This window comes from Solanum stenotomum, chromosome 1 (assembly GCF_019186545.1).
Source record: "Solanum stenotomum isolate F172 chromosome 1, ASM1918654v1, whole genome shotgun sequence".
In the NCBI taxonomy this organism is placed as follows: domain Eukaryota; kingdom Viridiplantae; phylum Streptophyta; class Magnoliopsida; order Solanales; family Solanaceae; genus Solanum; species Solanum stenotomum.
In genome coordinates this window covers 37763793-37783190 of record NC_064282.1, presented here as the reverse complement: position 1 = coordinate 37783190, position 19398 = coordinate 37763793, and the positions used below count along the sequence as shown (strand labels likewise).

Sequence of the window (19398 nt, the reverse complement as noted above, 5' to 3'; positions counted from 1 at the left end):
GAGAAGATCTGAAAAGAGAGCTCAATGGTTCACTTGGAAAATACATCAATGCATTTGTTGGATCACGTGTCGTGGTTGAACATAGACATTCATCTCAAGTTTCCAATCAACGCAGATGCTATCAAGAGTTATGATATTTGAAGATTCTTTTATTACTTTTCTTGTAATCGCATCTTTTATTTATAATCATCTTATGTTCTGTAGTTAGAAAATTATTATTTGTAATGAACTACGTCTGACCTGAATTCTCAAGAATGAGATAAGTAGGCGGCCTATGTCGGCTTCGGTCACCCTTCATATATTTTCAATATTTTCTTTTCGTACTTGAACTACGTTCGACCTGAATTCTCAAGAATGAGATACGCATGCGGCCTGTGTGGGCCTCAGTCGGTTCCTTATAAATTTCTATTTTTTTGTTAATAGGGGAACTACGTTTAACCTGATTCATGCATCAACAGGAAACGTAGGTGTCACAACGGCTCGGTCATATCTCCCTTAAGATTTCTATTTTTTCTTTACAGTAGAAACTGAGACAGAATTTTTGAGAGGGACTTAAAACTTCTCAAAAAGAAAGATCTCTACAGCAAGTCAAGACTGAAGATACATTGAGAATCGCAACTGGGACAGAATTTTTGAGAGGGTCTAAAAAATTCTACAAGTCATATATCAACAGCTTGAGATATCCTAAGACATCTAACTATGACAGAAATTTTGAGGATGGCCTCAAAAATTCCTTCAAGCATCACTAGAAGTTTGCAGTAAATTTTGAATATTTCAAGTATATTAGAAGTTTAAAGTTAACTTCAAATATCTCAGGCATCGCTAAAGTTCATAGTCAACTACAACAATCTCCGACACATTTGGATTTTGGAGTCGACTACAAAACCTTTCATTTATAGGAGATTTCGGGAGGACCGTGTCAGAAATTTCTCAAGATTTAAGGATTTTTGAATTCTCCACAACAAGCCATCGGATACACTGAAATTTCGAACCAAGGACGTTCATTTAAGTTAGGCATGACATGACATTTGTCAGTGATTTTTGAAATCCCTTTATAGGCTTTTGATATGTTAAATAGTTTGTACAATTTCATCTTATGTCTATCGAGGAGCAAAAGATCAGAGCGATCAACTGAAGATAGCAAGACAAGGAGCAAGCGATTGAAGAACTCAACACAAATCAGTTTGTTTTAAAAACTAACAATTTTTCTATGGATGCAGGAAAGTTATTGAAGTTTTTCAGAAGAAAAAGAAACAGTTCAGAATATGAGCAACAACACCTCGTTCAAATTCCCAGCAGAGCATGTGTCACAATGAATACAAATGTTCAAATGTGAACAAGTGAAAATGTCACTCTCAACATGTACAAGCATCTACAATGATATAAAATTACATTTTTCAGCATCAAGGGGCATTTCTACAGAATTATCAGATGAGATAATACCAATACCCAGAAGGACATATCTGTAGCATTATCAAATGAGATAGTATCACCCCCCGAGAAGGACATCATCGTCATTTTATCGATGGAATATCATCATCCTACCAATGGATCAACATCATCCTACCAATGGATCATCAACGAAGCATCATCATTCTGTCAATGGAGCATCGACATCATTTTGCCAATGGATCATCATAATCCTACCAATGGATCATCAACGAAGAATCATCGTCCTATCAATGGAGCATCAACATAATCCTACCAATGAATCATCAACGAAGAATCACCATCCTATCAATGGAGCATCAACATCATCCTACAAATAGGGCAACATTATCCTACCAATGGATCATCACCATCCTACCAATGGATCATCATATGTCTAACAATCAAGCATCGTCACCCACATCATATAAAGTCACCATCTACTACGTCAAAACCGATGGAGGCTGACGTCAGAACATTTATAGAAAAGAACATGTGTCGAATATGGTAAAACATATCACTCCTCTATTTAAATTACTGTTTTTGCTAACAAGTTTATTTCATTCTTTGTCGAGAGCATCTAATAGAATGAACTCTCAAATCAAACCACAGGTGCAGGCGACATAAAAAAAGATGCAGCACAACGTGGAATTTTTTTTTCTTAGCGCTAGATGAGAAATGAATATCATCGAGCCATCCACCTCATTACAGTTGGACTATTATCGAGTCATCCACCTCGTTACAATTGGATAATCATCGAGCCATCCACCTCGTTGCAGTTGGATAATCATTGAGCCATCTAGCTCATTGCAGAGATTACCGGAGTTTGCCATGTAGAAAACAAGCAATGACATCTCCAAATTCACAACAAATCATGAGTTGTAATGGACATACTGTGTTCGAAAGCTTCTTTGTCGAGGGCATCCAAATGGATGAATTCTTAAATCAAACCACAGGTACGGACGACATCAACAAGGATGCAGCACAACGTGACACTTTTTCTTAGTAGCGAACTGGGACATAGTCTAAAAAGGAGTGTCAAACTCTTAGAGCGCGAGTTGAGGAGCATCTTCCACCACAATCAAACCACACCCCTATCAGAAGACATGCGGGTTTTTCTTAGGTTTATTGGTTTCAGTTTTGCATTTGGAAAATTTTGGTTTCCACCGGAAGCAGCTTTCCAATCCAAGTGACAATACACCAAGAGCTTTGGAAGTTATATCCGTATAAGTTCTTACTTATGGGTGTGAAGTGCACCACATTCATGTCTAAGAGGTTGCAAGCCTCTTTTCCATACTCGACTTATTTGTCACTCCTCCAGAACCAAAGGTCATCTTGAATAAAAGATTTCCTTTTCAACCAATAGAGTCGAACTACAAACAGTCTGATTCCCTAAGTTGAGGGATATGTAGGCATCATCAGTGTTGAAACTCGGTTGTATTCTATCATTCGCTCTTAAATCTTATCCTCGAACATTCTGGTCCCTCCATAATACGGTATCGAGATGACTTGTGAGTTCTTTCAAAATCGCGCGCCAAATCAAGCGTATCGAACTACAAGTGACCTAAATTTTCATATAGCCTGAGAAATGTAGGAAACCCACTTTCGGGGTTCCGTCATAATCCCTAAAGTCCGCACCAAATCTCTTTTCTGAAAGATGAAAATATGGTCGGTCTAAATTAGATTTGTCAATTTCACTTGCCTTGAATTTATTTCATCAATCCAAGTCAAACGAGGAACAATTGTTGACACCAAATTTTGGACCTCCACAATATAAATTAATCATCGAGCTTCTTAAATTCCAAACGAGTTGAATAATTGACTTTATAAAATTTAAATATTTTTTGCGAGTTATTTTCAAGTAATTTTATAATTTTAAATAATAAATATGATTTTTATATAATTATGTGTATAATTAGTGTATTTTTTAAAAAATATTTGAAAATCATCTAAAAAAGATTTTAATTTTAGTAAGTATTTTATTAAATTAGTTTAGNGTCAGCCTAAAACGCAACCATTACGATAAAGTGTGGAAATAAAATATAAGTAACTTAATTAAACCCTCAAAATCTAGTTGTCACGTGTACAAGCCTCTAAAGTATTACAATTGATTCAAAAGAAAAATACAATTCTCAAATGACATTGTTTCTAGAGTAGAACAAGATCATAATTAGGAGTAAGAAGGTCCGTTGAGCTGACAAACAGCTACCTCACAAATCTCCAAGAAGCCTCGAAAAAGAAGAAAATGAAAAGTATCATAAAAATTTAGGCTCGTAACCTACAAAAATGTAGAGGCAAAGGGTGAGTACCAAACCACACGGTACTCAGCAAGTAAACTTTTAAACACAAGCTAAGAGAATAGAATACGGGTACTCCTTACACCTAATCCGAACCTCCACAACTACAACATGCATAAAACTAGCCCAACCTAACAATTCAAAGTTTACAGTCATATCTAAACTCATAGGCAAAATCAATACAACCTTCAGCTACAAACCAAGGATTTATACAAGATGACATATTCATTCACTTTTCTTATATTCCTCCTGTGACGCAAAATTCTAAATATTTTGAACTCTTCAATACACCAGACTCTTGTTCATTTTCTGACTGCCCTAATAATTTTATTATTTGGCAAACAACTCATGACATTTTTACCTTATCCTCTAAACCAAAACATTGTGTGAAACCCCCCTTAGGTATAACAATGAAAAGTAACCAAATCTACGACTCAAATTATGCACAAGTCCTTCTAAATGCTCAATACTTAATGTGGTTGATCATTTCTTACCTTATCAATCCATACCTTGACAAAACATGTTACCCCGAACATATACTCACCATGAAAAACTTGAATTTCGATCCCAACCGTATAACCCAATTCCATTATTAATCAACATTAGCTCACACATTGAAGATCTTGATGAATTCATGTATCTTAATCAATCATTGATTGCCTCTCCATCGATATTATCATATCCTTCGTTAAAAATCCAACTGTACCAGCTATCAAACTCGAAATCATAAAAGAGCTTATCACTACACTCGAGTCAAATGTTTGTAGACTTCTTTCTCCAATCTTGTCCAACAACTTTTAATTGATATGAATGACACGTAACATTATCACTATAAGCATAGTAAAACACATGGAACCAGGTGTCTCTGAACCCAATTCATCACTCTATCTAAAGATACATTCTTGCAATCAGAGTAAATATTCTTGTTCTCGTCTCTTTTCGAAGGCTAAACTACATCTAACTAATTCTTTCCATTATGACTCTAGCTTCTGTCAATTCTATTCGAGCGACATCCCAACTCCTCATAAAACTTTTCATCAACCACACTACTCACAAAATAATCGCAACCACAACTTTAGATACTCATAAGACAGTCATTATAACACAAAAATTCGTTAACCAACACTCTTTATCGTATAGTTGCATCCTAATTATAATTTATCGAACTCTTATTACCATTATGTTTGGTAGTCATTACCATCATCACAAAGTATACCTTATTATCAACATGACACCTTAAATCCACTTATACCAATCAAATTCAATGGACTAACCCAATTTCATATGCACTTTATTACTAAAATCCTCAATTGCCTTCACACAAGTATACTCATTAAGACCTCATTTAGCCATAAGCTTGTCATTTCAATATCTATCCACTCCCTTGGAGCTTACGATGAATTCACTTGTCCTCATTTAGAATCCTCTTGATACACTTCTTAGCCTAAACACATTAATACCGTACCAAAGATCTACCACTATAATCTTCCTTATAGACAATGTTTTAACCCATACATCTGTAGTAATAACCAGATGGTTTCTCAAATATAAATGCAATATCAAATTTTATTATACGAGCATGTGGTACAATTTATAACTCCTTAAGTAGTTAGTATTTACACTTTATAATCGACATAGCCGTTTCCATTTACCACTAGTACCAGATCGTGAAAATTTATTAGATCCACCACTAGAACATATCATACCTACCAAAAAGATCATATCCAAATAAGTTATGCATTTCTACCCATGGAATAGCTGTAAAATTATTACCAAATCCGTTATGTATTTAGCCCAAGCTATATGTATTCTTTCGTAGGTAAGGTCAATATCAAAAACAACACACTCCATAATTCTAACCAAGTAAGCATCAGAACCGTTGTAGTGGTCGTATCATGACCTCTTTGATATACACTCAATTTATAAAATCTAATTAGTAGATATTCTGAGCTCAATTGGTGCAACATCATTTTCATCATTCGCTAAGCAATCCATACATGTTATGACAACTTACTAACTGTATTTTTCAAACTCACAGTGTTCATTATCTAGTCATCCCTTTAATTATTCCACTTCCAATTATCGAACCAATTCAGATATTACCTATACCACACAAGTATTATTCCCTCTACTAGGGTAACTAACTTGAAAGATATAACATGTTCATGAAGTCCCTAGAACCATTATTCAACCTCATCATTCGAATATCCTCAAAATGCATCACTGAGTCATCACCTTACTCAATTTTTTTAAAATTTTGAACATTCTTAATCTGACCACACATAATTTCTATAGGTTTATCACTCCCACTGTAGTATTAGGTTTAACATCCAAGACATACACGACATACCAACTGCTCACATGAGTCATCACAATAATTGAGAGTGAATAAGTGAAGCGATAAGAATCAAATTGGACCAAAGACGCATAATAGAGATTAAAAAAAGTGAAGATTTTTCCTTAAAGTCACCATAGCCTCTCGAAGATAAGTACAGACGTCTTCATAACGATCCTCGAGATTCTACTTAGACTCGGCTTGTACATACGTGAGACCTATGAACCTGGGGACTCTGATACCATTTTGTCAAGACTCAAAAATGGATGTGATGGCACTCGTCTTATCCCACCAAAATAAGTCAGCCTACAACCCAATCATTTCGATAAAGTGCGGAAATAAATAAAAATACAAGTTTAATAACAATTACTAATACGGCTAACAAGTCAACTTAACTAAATCCCCAAAATATGGTTGTCACGTGCACAAGCCTCTAATGTAAATAATAAAATTGAAAGAATAATCGCAAGACTCAAATGACGTTGTCTCTCAAATAGAGCAAAATTGTAACACCCCGCTAGTAGAAAGACTTAGAATTAGAAAGAAACCGTTTTTGAAAATAATCAAATTTGGAAAGTTTGACAAAGTTAAGCTAAGTATGAGTTTTGGGTCAACTTTAAATAATCATAACTCCTAGCTCATGATGATTTAGGTGTTCTACAAGATACCATAGAAACGATCTTTGAATTATCTTTCCAACTCCATTGAGTTTGCTCAATTTCGAGTTTGGATGAAGTATATATGCCCATTTGAAGTCGGGTTGTCTAGATAAGGAAAGTCTAAACCACATTTTGGAAGGGTATTATGGTCTTTTCCATACCCAATTAATTTATTTCATTTTTAGAAGTGTAATTACGCATTTACCAAAACATGCTAGGGTTTTTGGAGAAAGAACTCAAGAGGAGAAAGGAGAAGAAAACTTCAAGATTCGTCAAGTTCTTGCAATTTTGGGTGTGAATTTCGCCAAGGATTCAATCCTACGAGGTATGTGAGACTTTCATAACGTTGGGTTAGTTCACCCACGTGCTAAACATATTTATTTCAGCATGAAGTCGTCCTAAAATATTGGATGTTTGAATGTTCTTGATGTGTGTTCTTGAATATGGGTTGAGATTAAAGAGTTTGTTGAGGTTATAGTGTTGTTTCCTTGAGTTGTTTAAGTTAGATTCTTTTGCATATATACTAGGTATCTTAATCTAAAGAGAATTTGAGAAAAAAATCGAGTTTAGGCGAATTGGGGTTAGAAAACGAAAAAGGAAAAAGTCAGGTGAATCTAGGTACCAGGTCCGCGACGCGGACCTGTTCCTCATGATAGGAAATTTTCTCTTTGCGTCACAGACTTGCTTCTAGACAGTGATTTCTTGATCGTTTGTCATGTTTAACTATCTAAAAACACTCCTAAACATCATGAGATCTTTCCTATCACAAATAACAATCCTTGAATCCATAAATTCAAATTCAAGGAAAGTTAAGAGCCAAGTCTAGAAAGTTCATAGAGTCTTTTCAAAAAGACTTGCAAATATTTTAAACTTGTTTTAAGACTTGAGTTGAGTTGAATAAGAGTAACAAATGAAGTTCTTTTCTTCAAAAGAGTATATGATGACTAAGTATTCCCAAATGAGTAAATGTTTTCACAATTTAATCAACATAGGAAACACCGATTTCCAAGAGAGCCTTTGAGCTAGTTTTTGAGTAATTATCTCAAACCATAGAAAGAGTTTCTGTTTTTAAACATATGAATTGACTATTTTGGGAGTAGTATTGAGCACCGATGTGGGGACGAGTTCATTACAACTCAATGTCTCAATAAACCATGTAGCCAACGTGGGTATAAAGGGTCATACTCTTTAGATGATTCCTTAGTGCTTTTTAGCATAGACTAGTGGATCCACATAGTTGAGGACTTGAGGTATTTTTTATCCCGACAAGTTATGGACAGTTTTGGCAGCGTGGACGAGACGTTGTATCATCACATAGCTCATAGTGGTGGTTGTCGGTTAGATAAACTCCCACAGAATTATATTACTTTTTATATATGTATATTGAGTTGTTCCTTATTGTTTCAAATGCTTTATATAAACTGCACATTCACTGTTGTTTAATTCTGCATTTGAGTGGAGTATCTATGAGTTGAGTAAAGTTGAGGTAAGCTTATGTCGTGTTTAACTTTCCCCTCACATGCTCATACATTTAATGTACTGATGACATTTGGCCTGCATCATTTTATGATTCAGATACAGGTAACCAGGATCAGCATCCAGTGCCTCAATGATCCAGTTGAGCACTCAGAGTCAGTTGGTGAGCCTTATTACTTTTCGAAGGATCCCTTTGGTTATATTTTGTTTTATTGCTTTTGGTTATTTCAGTTGTTAGGATGATCGGGGGTCTTGTCCCGACATCCCTCTTAGTATCTAAAGGCTTCATAGACAGTTAGATATGAGTTCTTTAGTCTTGATATTTCAGTTGTTTGATTTAAAGACTTGAGTTTCCATTTTGGCCAAGTTAAATGTTATTTTCTAAACATTCTTAGTTTATCTATTCAGACAGTTTATTTAAGATTGTATTTAAGTACATTTTCTACGAGTAAGTCTTCCGCTGAGAGTCTAGCCAGGCCAAGTCGCTTGGGGCCAACAATGGTTCTCGAGTGTCAGTCCCGCCCAGGATGTAGGCTCGGGGAGTGACAAACTTGGTATCAGAGCACAGAGTTCAAGAGTCCTAGAGATTCTATGAAGTCGTGTCTGTAGAGTCCTAGCTATCGGTGTGAAGCACACCACATCTATCATTAGGAGGCTGCAATATTTAGGAATTTCCTTTACTTCTTTCATAATAATTTCGTGCGATAGAGTTCATCTCTATAAAGTCTATTTCTAACTCGTGCTTGTGCGTGTCTTTCAGTTTATCATGACTCCATAAAGAGATATCTGAGGTCGTCTTACTAGGAGGAATATTGAGGAACAAGGGGTACCTAATGCACCTGAAGTGCAACCCCAAGGAGAGGTCACCAATGCTGAATTTCGGGAAGCCATCCGAATACTAAGTCAAGATATGACCAACCAAGTGGGACAAAGAGAGGTTCGACAGGATGTAGCTAATATGTCTAGGATCCGAGGGTTTCTAAGGATGAATCCTCCGAGCTTCACTGGTTTAAGCATCACTGAGGATCTGGAGAACTTCGTTGAGGAGCTTCAGAAAGTTTTTGAGATTATGCAGGTCATTGATGCTGAGAGAGTGGAATTAGCTGCATACCAACTAAAGGGTATCGCTAGAATCTGGTTCGATCAATGGAAGAAGGGTGGAGCTGAGGGTGCACCGAATGTGAGTTGGGCTATGTTTGAGGAGGCTTTCTTGGGGTGTTACTTTCCCCGGGAACTGAGAGAAGCCAAGGTACCAGAATTCCTCACCCTTAAGTAGGAGTCAATGAGTGTTCATGAGTACAGTCTGAAGTTCACCCAACTTTCCCGTTATACCCCAGAGATGGTTGCGAATATAAGGAGTAGGATGAGTCTGTTTGTTGCTGGATTGTCTCATTTGTCGAGTAAGAAAGGTAAGAATGCGATGCTAATAGGTGATATGGACATAGGGAGATTGATGATTCATGTGCAGCAGGTTGAGGAGGATAAGCTGATGGATAGAGACGAGTTCAGAAACAAAAAGGCTAAGACATCTGGGAATGAGTCCGGGCAGCAAAAAAGCAATGACAACCAAACATCCTTCCAACAAAAACAAAGGGACCTGCTCCATCGTCTACTAGTGCACCTGCACCTAGAAACAAAGGTGAGTACAATAGTCAAAATTCACAGCACTTCACAACTAGACTTACACAGTCTCAAGGTAGTGTGGCATAAAGAGGTAGTTGGGCTCCTACATGTGTTAAGTGTGGTAGGAACCACCCAGGTGCTTGTGACGATGGCTCTACTGGTTGTTTGAAGTGTGGTCAAGAGGGTCATTTCATGAAAGAGTGTCCTAAAAAAAGGCAAGGTAATGGGAATAGAGGCAATAGAGCCCAATTTTCTTCAGTTGCTCCACCAAACAGGGCTGCACCTAGAGGAGCTACTTCAGGTACCAGCGGAGGAGCAAACCGCCTATATGTGATCACTAGTCGTCAAGAGCAAGAGAATTCTCCAGATGTTGTCATTGGTATGATCAAAGTATTTACTTTTGATGTTTATGCTTTGCTAGATCCAGGAGCGAGTCTATCTTTTGTCACTCCTTATGTTGCGATGAATTTTGATGTTCTTCCTAAGAAACTTTGTGAGCTATTTTGTGTTTCTACATTTGTTGGGGAGTCTATTCTAGCTGAGAGTGTCTATCGTGATTGTACTATATTTGTCAATCACAAGAGCACCATGGTTGATTTAGTCGAGTTAGACATGTTAGATTTTGATGTTATTCTGGGTATGGACTCGCTTCATGCCTGTTATGCCTCCATTGATTGTATAATTTGAGTCATCAAGTTCAAGTTTCCTAATGAGCCAGTCTTTGAGTTGAGGGTTAGTTCAGGAGTGCCTAAGGGTCGTTTCATTTCGTACCTTAAGGCAAGAACGTTAGTTTCCAAGGGTTGTGTCTATCACTTAGTCCGAGTTAATGACTCTAGTGTTGAGACACCTCCCATTGAGTCAATTCCTGTTGTGAGTGAGTTTTCAGCGATCTTTCCAGATGATTTTCCCAAGGTCCCTCCTAAGAGAGAAATAGACTTCAGTATAGATATTCTTCCAGATACTCGTCCAATATCCATTCCGCCATATAGAATGGCTCCAGCAGAGTTGAAAGAGCTAAAAGAACAGTTCAAAGATCTCCTTGATAAGGGTTATATTCGACCAAGTGTCTCACCTTGGGGCGCTATAGTCTTATTTATGAAAAAGAAAGATGGTTTCGTTAGAATGTGTATAGATTACCGTCAGTTGAATAAGGTTACTATCAAGAATAAGTATCCTCTTTCAAGAATTGATGATCTCTTCGATCAGCTTTAGAGTGCCAGTTGTTTTTCTAAGATAGACCTCAAATCTGGCTACCATCAGTTAAGAGTAAGGGAATGTGATATTCCAAAGACAACTTGCAGGACCCGTTATGGCCATTATGAATTTATGGTCATGTCGTTCGATTTAACTAATGCACCTGCAGTTTCATAGACCTTATGAATAGAGTATTCAAGCCTTATTTAGATATGTTTGTTATCATGTTCATTGATAACATTCTAATCTATTCGAGGAATGAGGAAGATCATGCTAGCCATCTCAGAATAGTCCTTCAAACTCTAAAGGACAAAGAGTTGTATGCTAAGTTCTATTAATATAAGTTTTGGCATGAGTCTGTGGCATTCTTAGGCCACATTGTTTCCGGTGATGGAATTAGAGTTGATACCTAGAAAATAGAGGCAATGCAGAATTGGCCTAGACCCACATCTCCAACTGATATTAGGTGTTTCTTGGGGTTGGCTGGATATTATAGAAGGTTCGTAGAGGGGTTCTCATCTATTTCGTCCCATTTGACCAAGTTGACTCAGAAATAGTGAAGTTTCAATGGTCTGAAACTTGTGAGAAAAGCTTTCAGGAATTGAAAAAGAGGTTGACTACTGCCCCAATATTGACCTTACCAGAAGGTATGCAAGGCTTTGTTGTATATTGTGATGCGTCTAAAGTTGGTTTGTGTTGTGTGTTAATGCAGATTGGAAAAGTTATAGCTTATACCTCTAGACAGCTGAAAGTTCACGATAAGAATTACCCAACCCATGATCTAGAGTTGGTTGTCGTAGTATTTGCTTTGAAAATATGGCGTCATTATTTGTATGGTGTTCATGTAGATGTAGTCACTGATCACAAGAGTCTTCAGTAATTGTTTAGTTAGAAAGAGCTTAATCTCAGATAGAGTATTCTTTATTACCCAGGTAAGGCTAATGTTGTTGCTGATACCTTGAGTTGATTATCTATGGGTAGTATTGCCCATTTTGAGGAAGATAAGAAATAGTTAGCAAAAGAGGTGTATAGACTTGCACGATTAGGAGTTCGGCTAATGGATTCCACAGAAGGAGGAATAAAGGTGATGAATGAGGCTGAATCATCATTAGTGTCTGAAGTTAAAGAGAAACAAGACCAAGATCTTATTTTACTTTAATTGAAGGCAAATATTCATAAGAAAAAACTAATGGCTTTTGAACAAGGGGGAGATGGTGTATTGAGTTATCAAGGTAGGTTTTGTGTACCAATGGTGGATGAACTCCAAGAGAGGATTATGGAGGAAGCTCATAGCTCTAGACATTCCATTCATTCGGGTTCTACAAAGATGTATCGTGACTTGAGAGAAGTATATTGGAGGAATAGTATGAAGAAAGGTATTATTGAGTTCATTGCTAAATGCCCGAATTGTCAACAAGTTAAAGTAGAGCACCAAAGTCCAGGTGGTATGGCTCAGAATATAGAACTTCTTAAATGGAAGTGGGAGATGATCAATATGGATTTTATCACAGGTTTACCAAGGTCTCACAGGAAGCATAATTCTATTTGGGTGATTATTGATAGAGTAACAAAATCAGCCCACTTTTTACCAGTAAAGACTACACATTCATCAAAAGATTATGCTAAGTTGTATATTTAAGAGGTAGTCAGACTTCATGGGGATCCGGTATCGATTATTTCAGATAGAGGAGCACAATTTACTGCATAATTTTGGAAGTCATTCCAAAAAGCCCTGGTTTCAAAGGTGAACTTAAGTACTGTTTTTTAATCCTCAGATAGATAGTGTAGCAGAGCGCATTATTCAGACTCTAGAAGATATGTTGAGGGCCTGTGTGATTGATTTCAAGGGTAATTGGGATGATCACCTACCTCTCATTAAGTTTGCTTATAACAACAGTTACCATTCTAGCATTCAGATGGCTCCATATGAAGCTCTTTATGGGAGAAGGTGCAGATCTCCAATTAGATGGCTTGAGGTTGGTGAAGCTGGGTTTATAGGACCATAATTAGTTTATTAAGTTATGGAGAAAGTGAAAGTCATTCAAGAGAGGTTGAAAACAGCGCAGAGTCATCAGAAATCCTACACTGATGTTAGGAAAATGGAGTTACGATTTGAAGTAGATGATTGGGTATACTTGAAGGTTTCACCCATGAAGGGTGTTATGAGTTTTGGTAAGAAGGGGAAGCTTAGTCCCCAATATATTGGTCCTTATAGAATATCCAAGAGAATTGGTAATGTAGCTTTATGAGTTAGAGCTACCACAAGAGTTAGCAGCGGTCCATTCGGTATTTCATATTTCCATGTTGAAGAAGTGCATGGAGATCCTTCACTTATCATACCTACTGAAGATATTGGTATCAAGGATATCCTATCTTATGAGGAGATTCATGTTCAGATCCTGGATCGCCAAATTCGCAAGTTGAGAACTAAAGAGATAGAATCAACCAAAGTTTTGTGGAGAAATCAGTTTGTTGAGGAAGCTACTTGGGAAGCTGAGGAGGATATAAAGAAGAGATACCCGCATTTCTTCGAATTCGGAGTTCCAAATTAAGGTACTAATTCTTTTCTTGGCTTTTATTTTAAGTTAGCATGTTGTATTTACATTTTTGCTTGTTGGGTGTTTAAGCTAGGTGTTAGAAGTTACGCCTTAGCCTACTAAGAGTAATCTCATTCGAGGATGAATGTTCCCAAGGGGGAGATATTTTAACACCCCACTACTAGAAAGACTTAGAATTAGAAAGAAACCATTTTGTGGAAATAATCAAATTTGGAAAGTTTGACAAAGTTAAGCTAAGTATGAGTTTTGGGTCAACTTTAAACGACCATAACTCCTATCTCAGGATGATTTAGGTGTGCTACAAAATAGAATAGGAAATATATTTGAATTATCTTTCCAACGCCACTGAGTTTCTCAATTTCAAGTTTGGATGAAGGAGATATGCCCATTTGAAGTCGGGTTGTCTAGATAAGGAAAGTCTAAACTGGATTTTTGAAGGGTATTGTGGTCTTTTCCATACCCAATTAATTTATTTCATTTTTAGAAGTTTAATTGGGTCTAAAATGAGTTAGTTCAGTTTACGTATTTACCAAAACACGCTAGAATATTTGGAGAAAGAACTCAAGAGGAGAAAAGAGAAGAAAAGTTCAAGATTCGTCAAGTTCTTGCGAATTTGGTTGTGGATTTCGCCAAGGATTCAATCCTACGAGGTATGTGAGACTTTCATAACGTTGGGTTCTTTCATCCACGCGCCAAACATGTTTATTTCAACGTGAAGTCGTCATAAAAGATTGGAAGTTTGAATGTTCTTGATGTGTGTTCTTGAATTGCTTTCGTTCTTGAATTTGGGTTGAGATTAAGGAGTTTATTGAGGTTATAGCGTTGTTTTCTTGAGTTGTTTGAGTTAGATTCTTGTGCATATATATTGGGTATCTGAATTTAAAGAGAATTTGAGAAAAAGAACATCACGAGATCTTTCCTATCACAAATCACAATCCTTGAATCCATAAATTCAAATTCAAGGAAAGTTAAGAGCCAAATCTAGAAAGTTCATAGAGTCTTTTCAAGAAGTCTTTTGCAAATGTTTTAAACTTGTTTTAAGACTTGAGTTGAGTTGAGTAAGAGTAACAAATGAAGTTCTTTTCTTCAAAAGAGTTTATATGGGGACTAAGTATTCCCAAATGAGTAAATGTTTTCACATTTTAAACAAGAGAGGAAACACTGATTTCCAAGAGAGCCTTTGAGCTAGTTTTTGAGTAATTATCTCAAACCATAGAAAAAGTTTTTGTTTTAAAACATATGAGCTGAGTATTTTGGGAGTAGTATTGAGCACCGATGTGGGGACGAGTTTATAACAACTCAATGTCTCCATAAACCATGTAGCCAACGTGGGTATAAATTAAATGGTCATACTTTTTAGATGATTCCTTAGTGCTTTTTAGCATAGACTAGTGGATCCACATAGTTGAGTGTTCTATATCCCGACAAGTTATAGGACAGTTCTGGCAGCGTGGGTGAGACGTTGTATCATCACATAACTCATAGTGGTAGTTGCCGGTTAAAGAAACTCCCACAGAATTATATTACTTTTTATATATGTATATTGAGTTGTTCCTTACTGTTTTAAATGATTTATATAAACTGCACCTTCACTATTGTTTAATTCTGCATTTGAGTTGAGTATCTATGGTTTGGTTTTAGAAATTTAAAAACCGATTAAATTGGTTTGGTTTAGGTTTTAACTAATAACTGATCCAAACCGAACCATGAACACCCCTAGTTATAATTATCATTTTCCTTTACATTATTAATGTTATTTACTATGTAATCTTGTATGTAAGATAATATAGTGTTTTAGTTTTAATGACTGATAGGTTATAAGTATTATTTTATAAATTCTTTGATATTATATTCTCGCGCGAGATGCGGGTAATTTTACTAATTAAATATAAGAGAAAATCCTGTCAAATTGGTCAAATAATTATTTAAAGATTGGTCAAATAAAAATTAAAGCTAATTCCTCAAAAGATATGGTCTAACAAGCATTTATAAATAAATATATATATATATATATCCTCATAATCTATAACCAAATGCCAGTGCAATAAATAATTGTCAAGTTCTTGTCATATTTGCTATAAATTTGCCATACACCAAGCTCAATATTCTCCATCCTAATTGATTGGTTTCTTTGTTAATTTCAAATACAATGATATCTAGGTATAGTATTATTGGTGTATTTTTCCTTGTTTTGGTCTCAATATTTGTTAATATTGAAGGTCGTAGTATCTCTCAGTTCTTAACCCAAAACACAAAAGGAACAAAATGGGCTGTCCTAGTTGCTGGCTCCAATGAATGGACTAATTATAGGCATCAGGTTGTCATCCTAATTTATTTATTTTTTATAAAATATATATCACCTAACATTTTTTTATGATTCAATTTCTTACAAGCGTTGATTGATTGTCTTGATGATGGATAGATGACATTATTGGTGTGATTGGCTTACGACGATGTGAATGTTTGACGATTTATTTGTGGTGACTGGAGTGGTTTGATTATATCTTCATCAACATCTATCAACTTTGTTGTATTTTGTGAATCATGCGGCAATTATTGATTTTTTAAGTGTCATACATGTCTTGAGATAGTTGAATTTGATTATCCTACAACTATTGCTTAAAGATGAATCACATCGAACCACAAAAAAAAAGAAAATCAAGAATTCCACAAAAATCCAGAGTTAAAAAATCCAACTATAATTGATTTGATTTATAAGTATAAAAATATGACACTTTGATTTGACTTAAAATTTTAAACTCTTTTGGTACTACTAAATATCAAATTACTACCAACTTTAAGTCTAAAATCACGTTATTTTACAACATTTTGTGTTTAATAGACATATAATGAATGAAGTCAGAGAAAGTAATAAAGTCCAAATTACCTTTGTACAAACGAAAACAATTTAAATTTAAAATACTCTTATATTGTTATTAATGATTTATAGCTAGTCTACAAATTTTAATAATGTTGTTTTCTCTTTTAAACTTTGTGTTAAGTTAAACAAGCGGGCGACAACTACAAAAATTCGAATGTAACTTGATTGCATGATTTCAGGCTGATGTGTGTCACGCTTACCAAATACTGAAGGCTGGTGGTCTTAAGGATGAGAATATCATTGTATTCATGTACGATGATATTGCTAACAATACAGAAAACCCTAGACCTGGTGTCATCATCAATAACCCACATGGCCATGATGTTTACAAAGGTGTCCCTAAGGTTTGTTCTTTTTGTGTTCAATTTCTTGGAAAATTTTCAAGATTATTAGAGTGTTTGTTAGCTAATGAGGGGTTTTCTCTTCTCTTTTTGTTGAAGCAGGATTATGTAGGAGATGATGTAAATGCTAAAAACTTTTTCAATGTCATCCTTGCAAACAAAAGTGGTGTTGTTGGGGGAAGTGGGAAAGTTTTGAAGAGTGGTCCAAATGACCATATCTTCATCTACTATGCTGATCATGGTGGCACTGGAGTTATTGGTAAGTATCTTTCTCACATTAATTTTGCTTAGTCTTACTCCGTGACACTTCAATTGAGACGGAGGGAGTAGTTATTATCTTAGAAAGCCAGTTTGTTTGCTGAAAAGAATTAGAATCAAGAAGAAATGTGACTTCCTAACATAATAAGTATTAGTGGAATGATTGTGTGAGAAATAAAACCCCATTTTGAAGTTGTGAAAATGTCACATTCTAACGACAAATTCCAAATCCCAAGTGTGGCTGTAGTTGTGAATGTGTATAAGTAATTGATGTTAGGAACTTGCCACCTAATGACATGGTTAGGTAATTGGAAAATTAAGCTAATTATACTGATTGTAAATCGAAGCTTGATTTGTGATTCTTTGAAACTGATTAGGATATGCATAATTGTTTTCGTGTTTTTATTATTATCAGCAATGCCAAGTGGAGAATTGGTTTTTGCACATGATCTAGTTAACGTGTTGAAAAAGAAGCATGCTTCAGGGACGTATGACAGACTGGTAACTTGCTTGCTTTAGTTTTTTCAGGCTTGCGCGAATGTTTGATCAGTGAAATTTAAAGTTTGTATTTTATGTTGGATGATGTTCAGGTGTTTTACCTAGAAGCCTGTGAGTCTGGAAGCATGTTTGATGGTCTTCTCCCCGAAGGACTTGATATTTATGTCATGACTTCAGCGAAACCTGATGAAGACAGTTATGGCACATACTGTGGCGAGAGTACTCCTGTTGATTCCTGTTTGGGTCAGTGTCCCCCTCTCGAGTTTAAGGGTGTTTGCTTGGGAGACTTGTACAGTGTTGCCTGGATGGAAGATAGGTATAAACAATTTTTGTAGTCCACATTGTTAGGAAGGAGTATGCCAAGTACAAATTCTTGTATTTTTTTTCCTATCATTTATACTTGGAAATGACGTATTATGTCAAACTAATTATTGTTTGCAACTATGAACAGTGATGTACAAGATCGAAAAACTAACAGCGTGCATCGGCAGTATAGTCGAGTAAGAGTTTATATTGTTATGGACAAATATTGTATATGCTCTAAACTATTTGTTTAAAAAATACAATGATTTCATTTGGTCTCTCAGGTTGCAAAAAGAACTGCTGCCAACTTAACATATTATAACTATGGCTCCCATGTCCAAGAATATGGTGATAAAGTGGTGAGTTTTGATCCTCTCGCCACGTATATGGGTGAAACTTCCAAAAATCACAGTCATGACTCTGTGGATGCAAAGTCATTCTCGACATCATCATCAAGGAATGTGGATCAGCGCAGTACTGAACTTTTCTATTTGCTCACCAAAGTACGTTCCTATCTCTTTTTGATGGAGAATTCATCTTCCTACACATGATTTTAGTTATGTTTTTCCTTAATGTTTGCAGCACAACAATGCTCCTGAAGGCTCCGATGAGAAATATAAAGCTCATGTGAAACTAAATGAAGTTATGTCAAAGAGAAGTCAAGTGGACTACAATGTAAAACATCTAGGGGAGCTTCTTTTTGGTGTTGAAAAAGGTAATGAGGTACTACACAGTGTTCGACCTGCTGGACAACCACTTGTTGACAACTGGGATTGCCTTAAGTCCTATGTAAGTATTTACCTTGGCCAAAAAAAAGCAATGTTTTCTGTGGTATTTCAGTTCAATTTTCGTGTTTTATTCTTTTGATGAGAACATGACTACTCAACTCCTTATAATAGGTCAAGATATTTGAGGTACAATGCGGAAGATTAACAGCTTATGGAAGGAAACATGTACGTGGTATCGCCAACATCTGCAATGCTGGGATTACGAGTGAGAAAATGGCTGCTATGTCTGCTCAAGCATGTTCAAGTTAGTAGAGAATACTCTTGGCAGTTGGCAAATAGTATATTTTGCCAGTTTGTGTCATGACTGCAATTTTTTTCTCTTTTAGTTGATAGCTACATTCAGAAAAAGACTGCTTAGAAGCAGATATTTTGCATGTACTAAAGCCTTATTTTCTCAATTATAATGGCTTCTTATTTTTTTATGCATTTACCGAGTCTTGTTCAATTCCATCCAAGTTCGATTTTGTCTGACAATTGGAAAATGATGAAGCTTTTAGCCTGGCAGCATGTAGAACTTCTCTGAGTTAACGTAAACTATTCTAGCCCTTCTTTATTTGAACAATTTTGAAGAGTGGTAAGTGGAGAGAGTCGTATTCAATCATAATTTTGTCGCTGTATTTGTATGAAGGAAAATGTTTCCCTAAAAGAATGAAAAAACATATCAAGTTCCGTATGAAGAAAAAGATTTGCATTCTCATTTCTGCCACTGGCCTAAATATAAATATTCATGGAATATATATATATATATATATATATATA

At 35.9% G+C, this 19398-nt stretch overlaps 1 protein-coding gene across 1 annotated transcript; it reads left to right on the top strand.

Annotated features, from left to right (window-relative positions):
• The first annotated feature begins 15697 nt into the window (after positions 1-15697).
• On the top strand, positions 15698-19036 carry LOC125873540 (vacuolar-processing enzyme-like). The gene is made up of 9 exons (XM_049554455.1): positions 15698-15887; positions 16631-16795; positions 16895-17051; positions 17466-17551; positions 17641-17864; positions 18000-18048; positions 18136-18354; positions 18434-18640; positions 18751-19036. The coding sequence occupies exons 1-9, from the start codon at positions 15720-15722 to the stop codon at positions 18886-18888; spliced, it is 1413 nt and encodes a 470-aa protein (XP_049410412.1). The 5' UTR covers positions 15698-15719; the 3' UTR covers positions 18889-19036.
• The last annotated feature ends 362 nt before the right edge of the window (positions 19037-19398 follow it).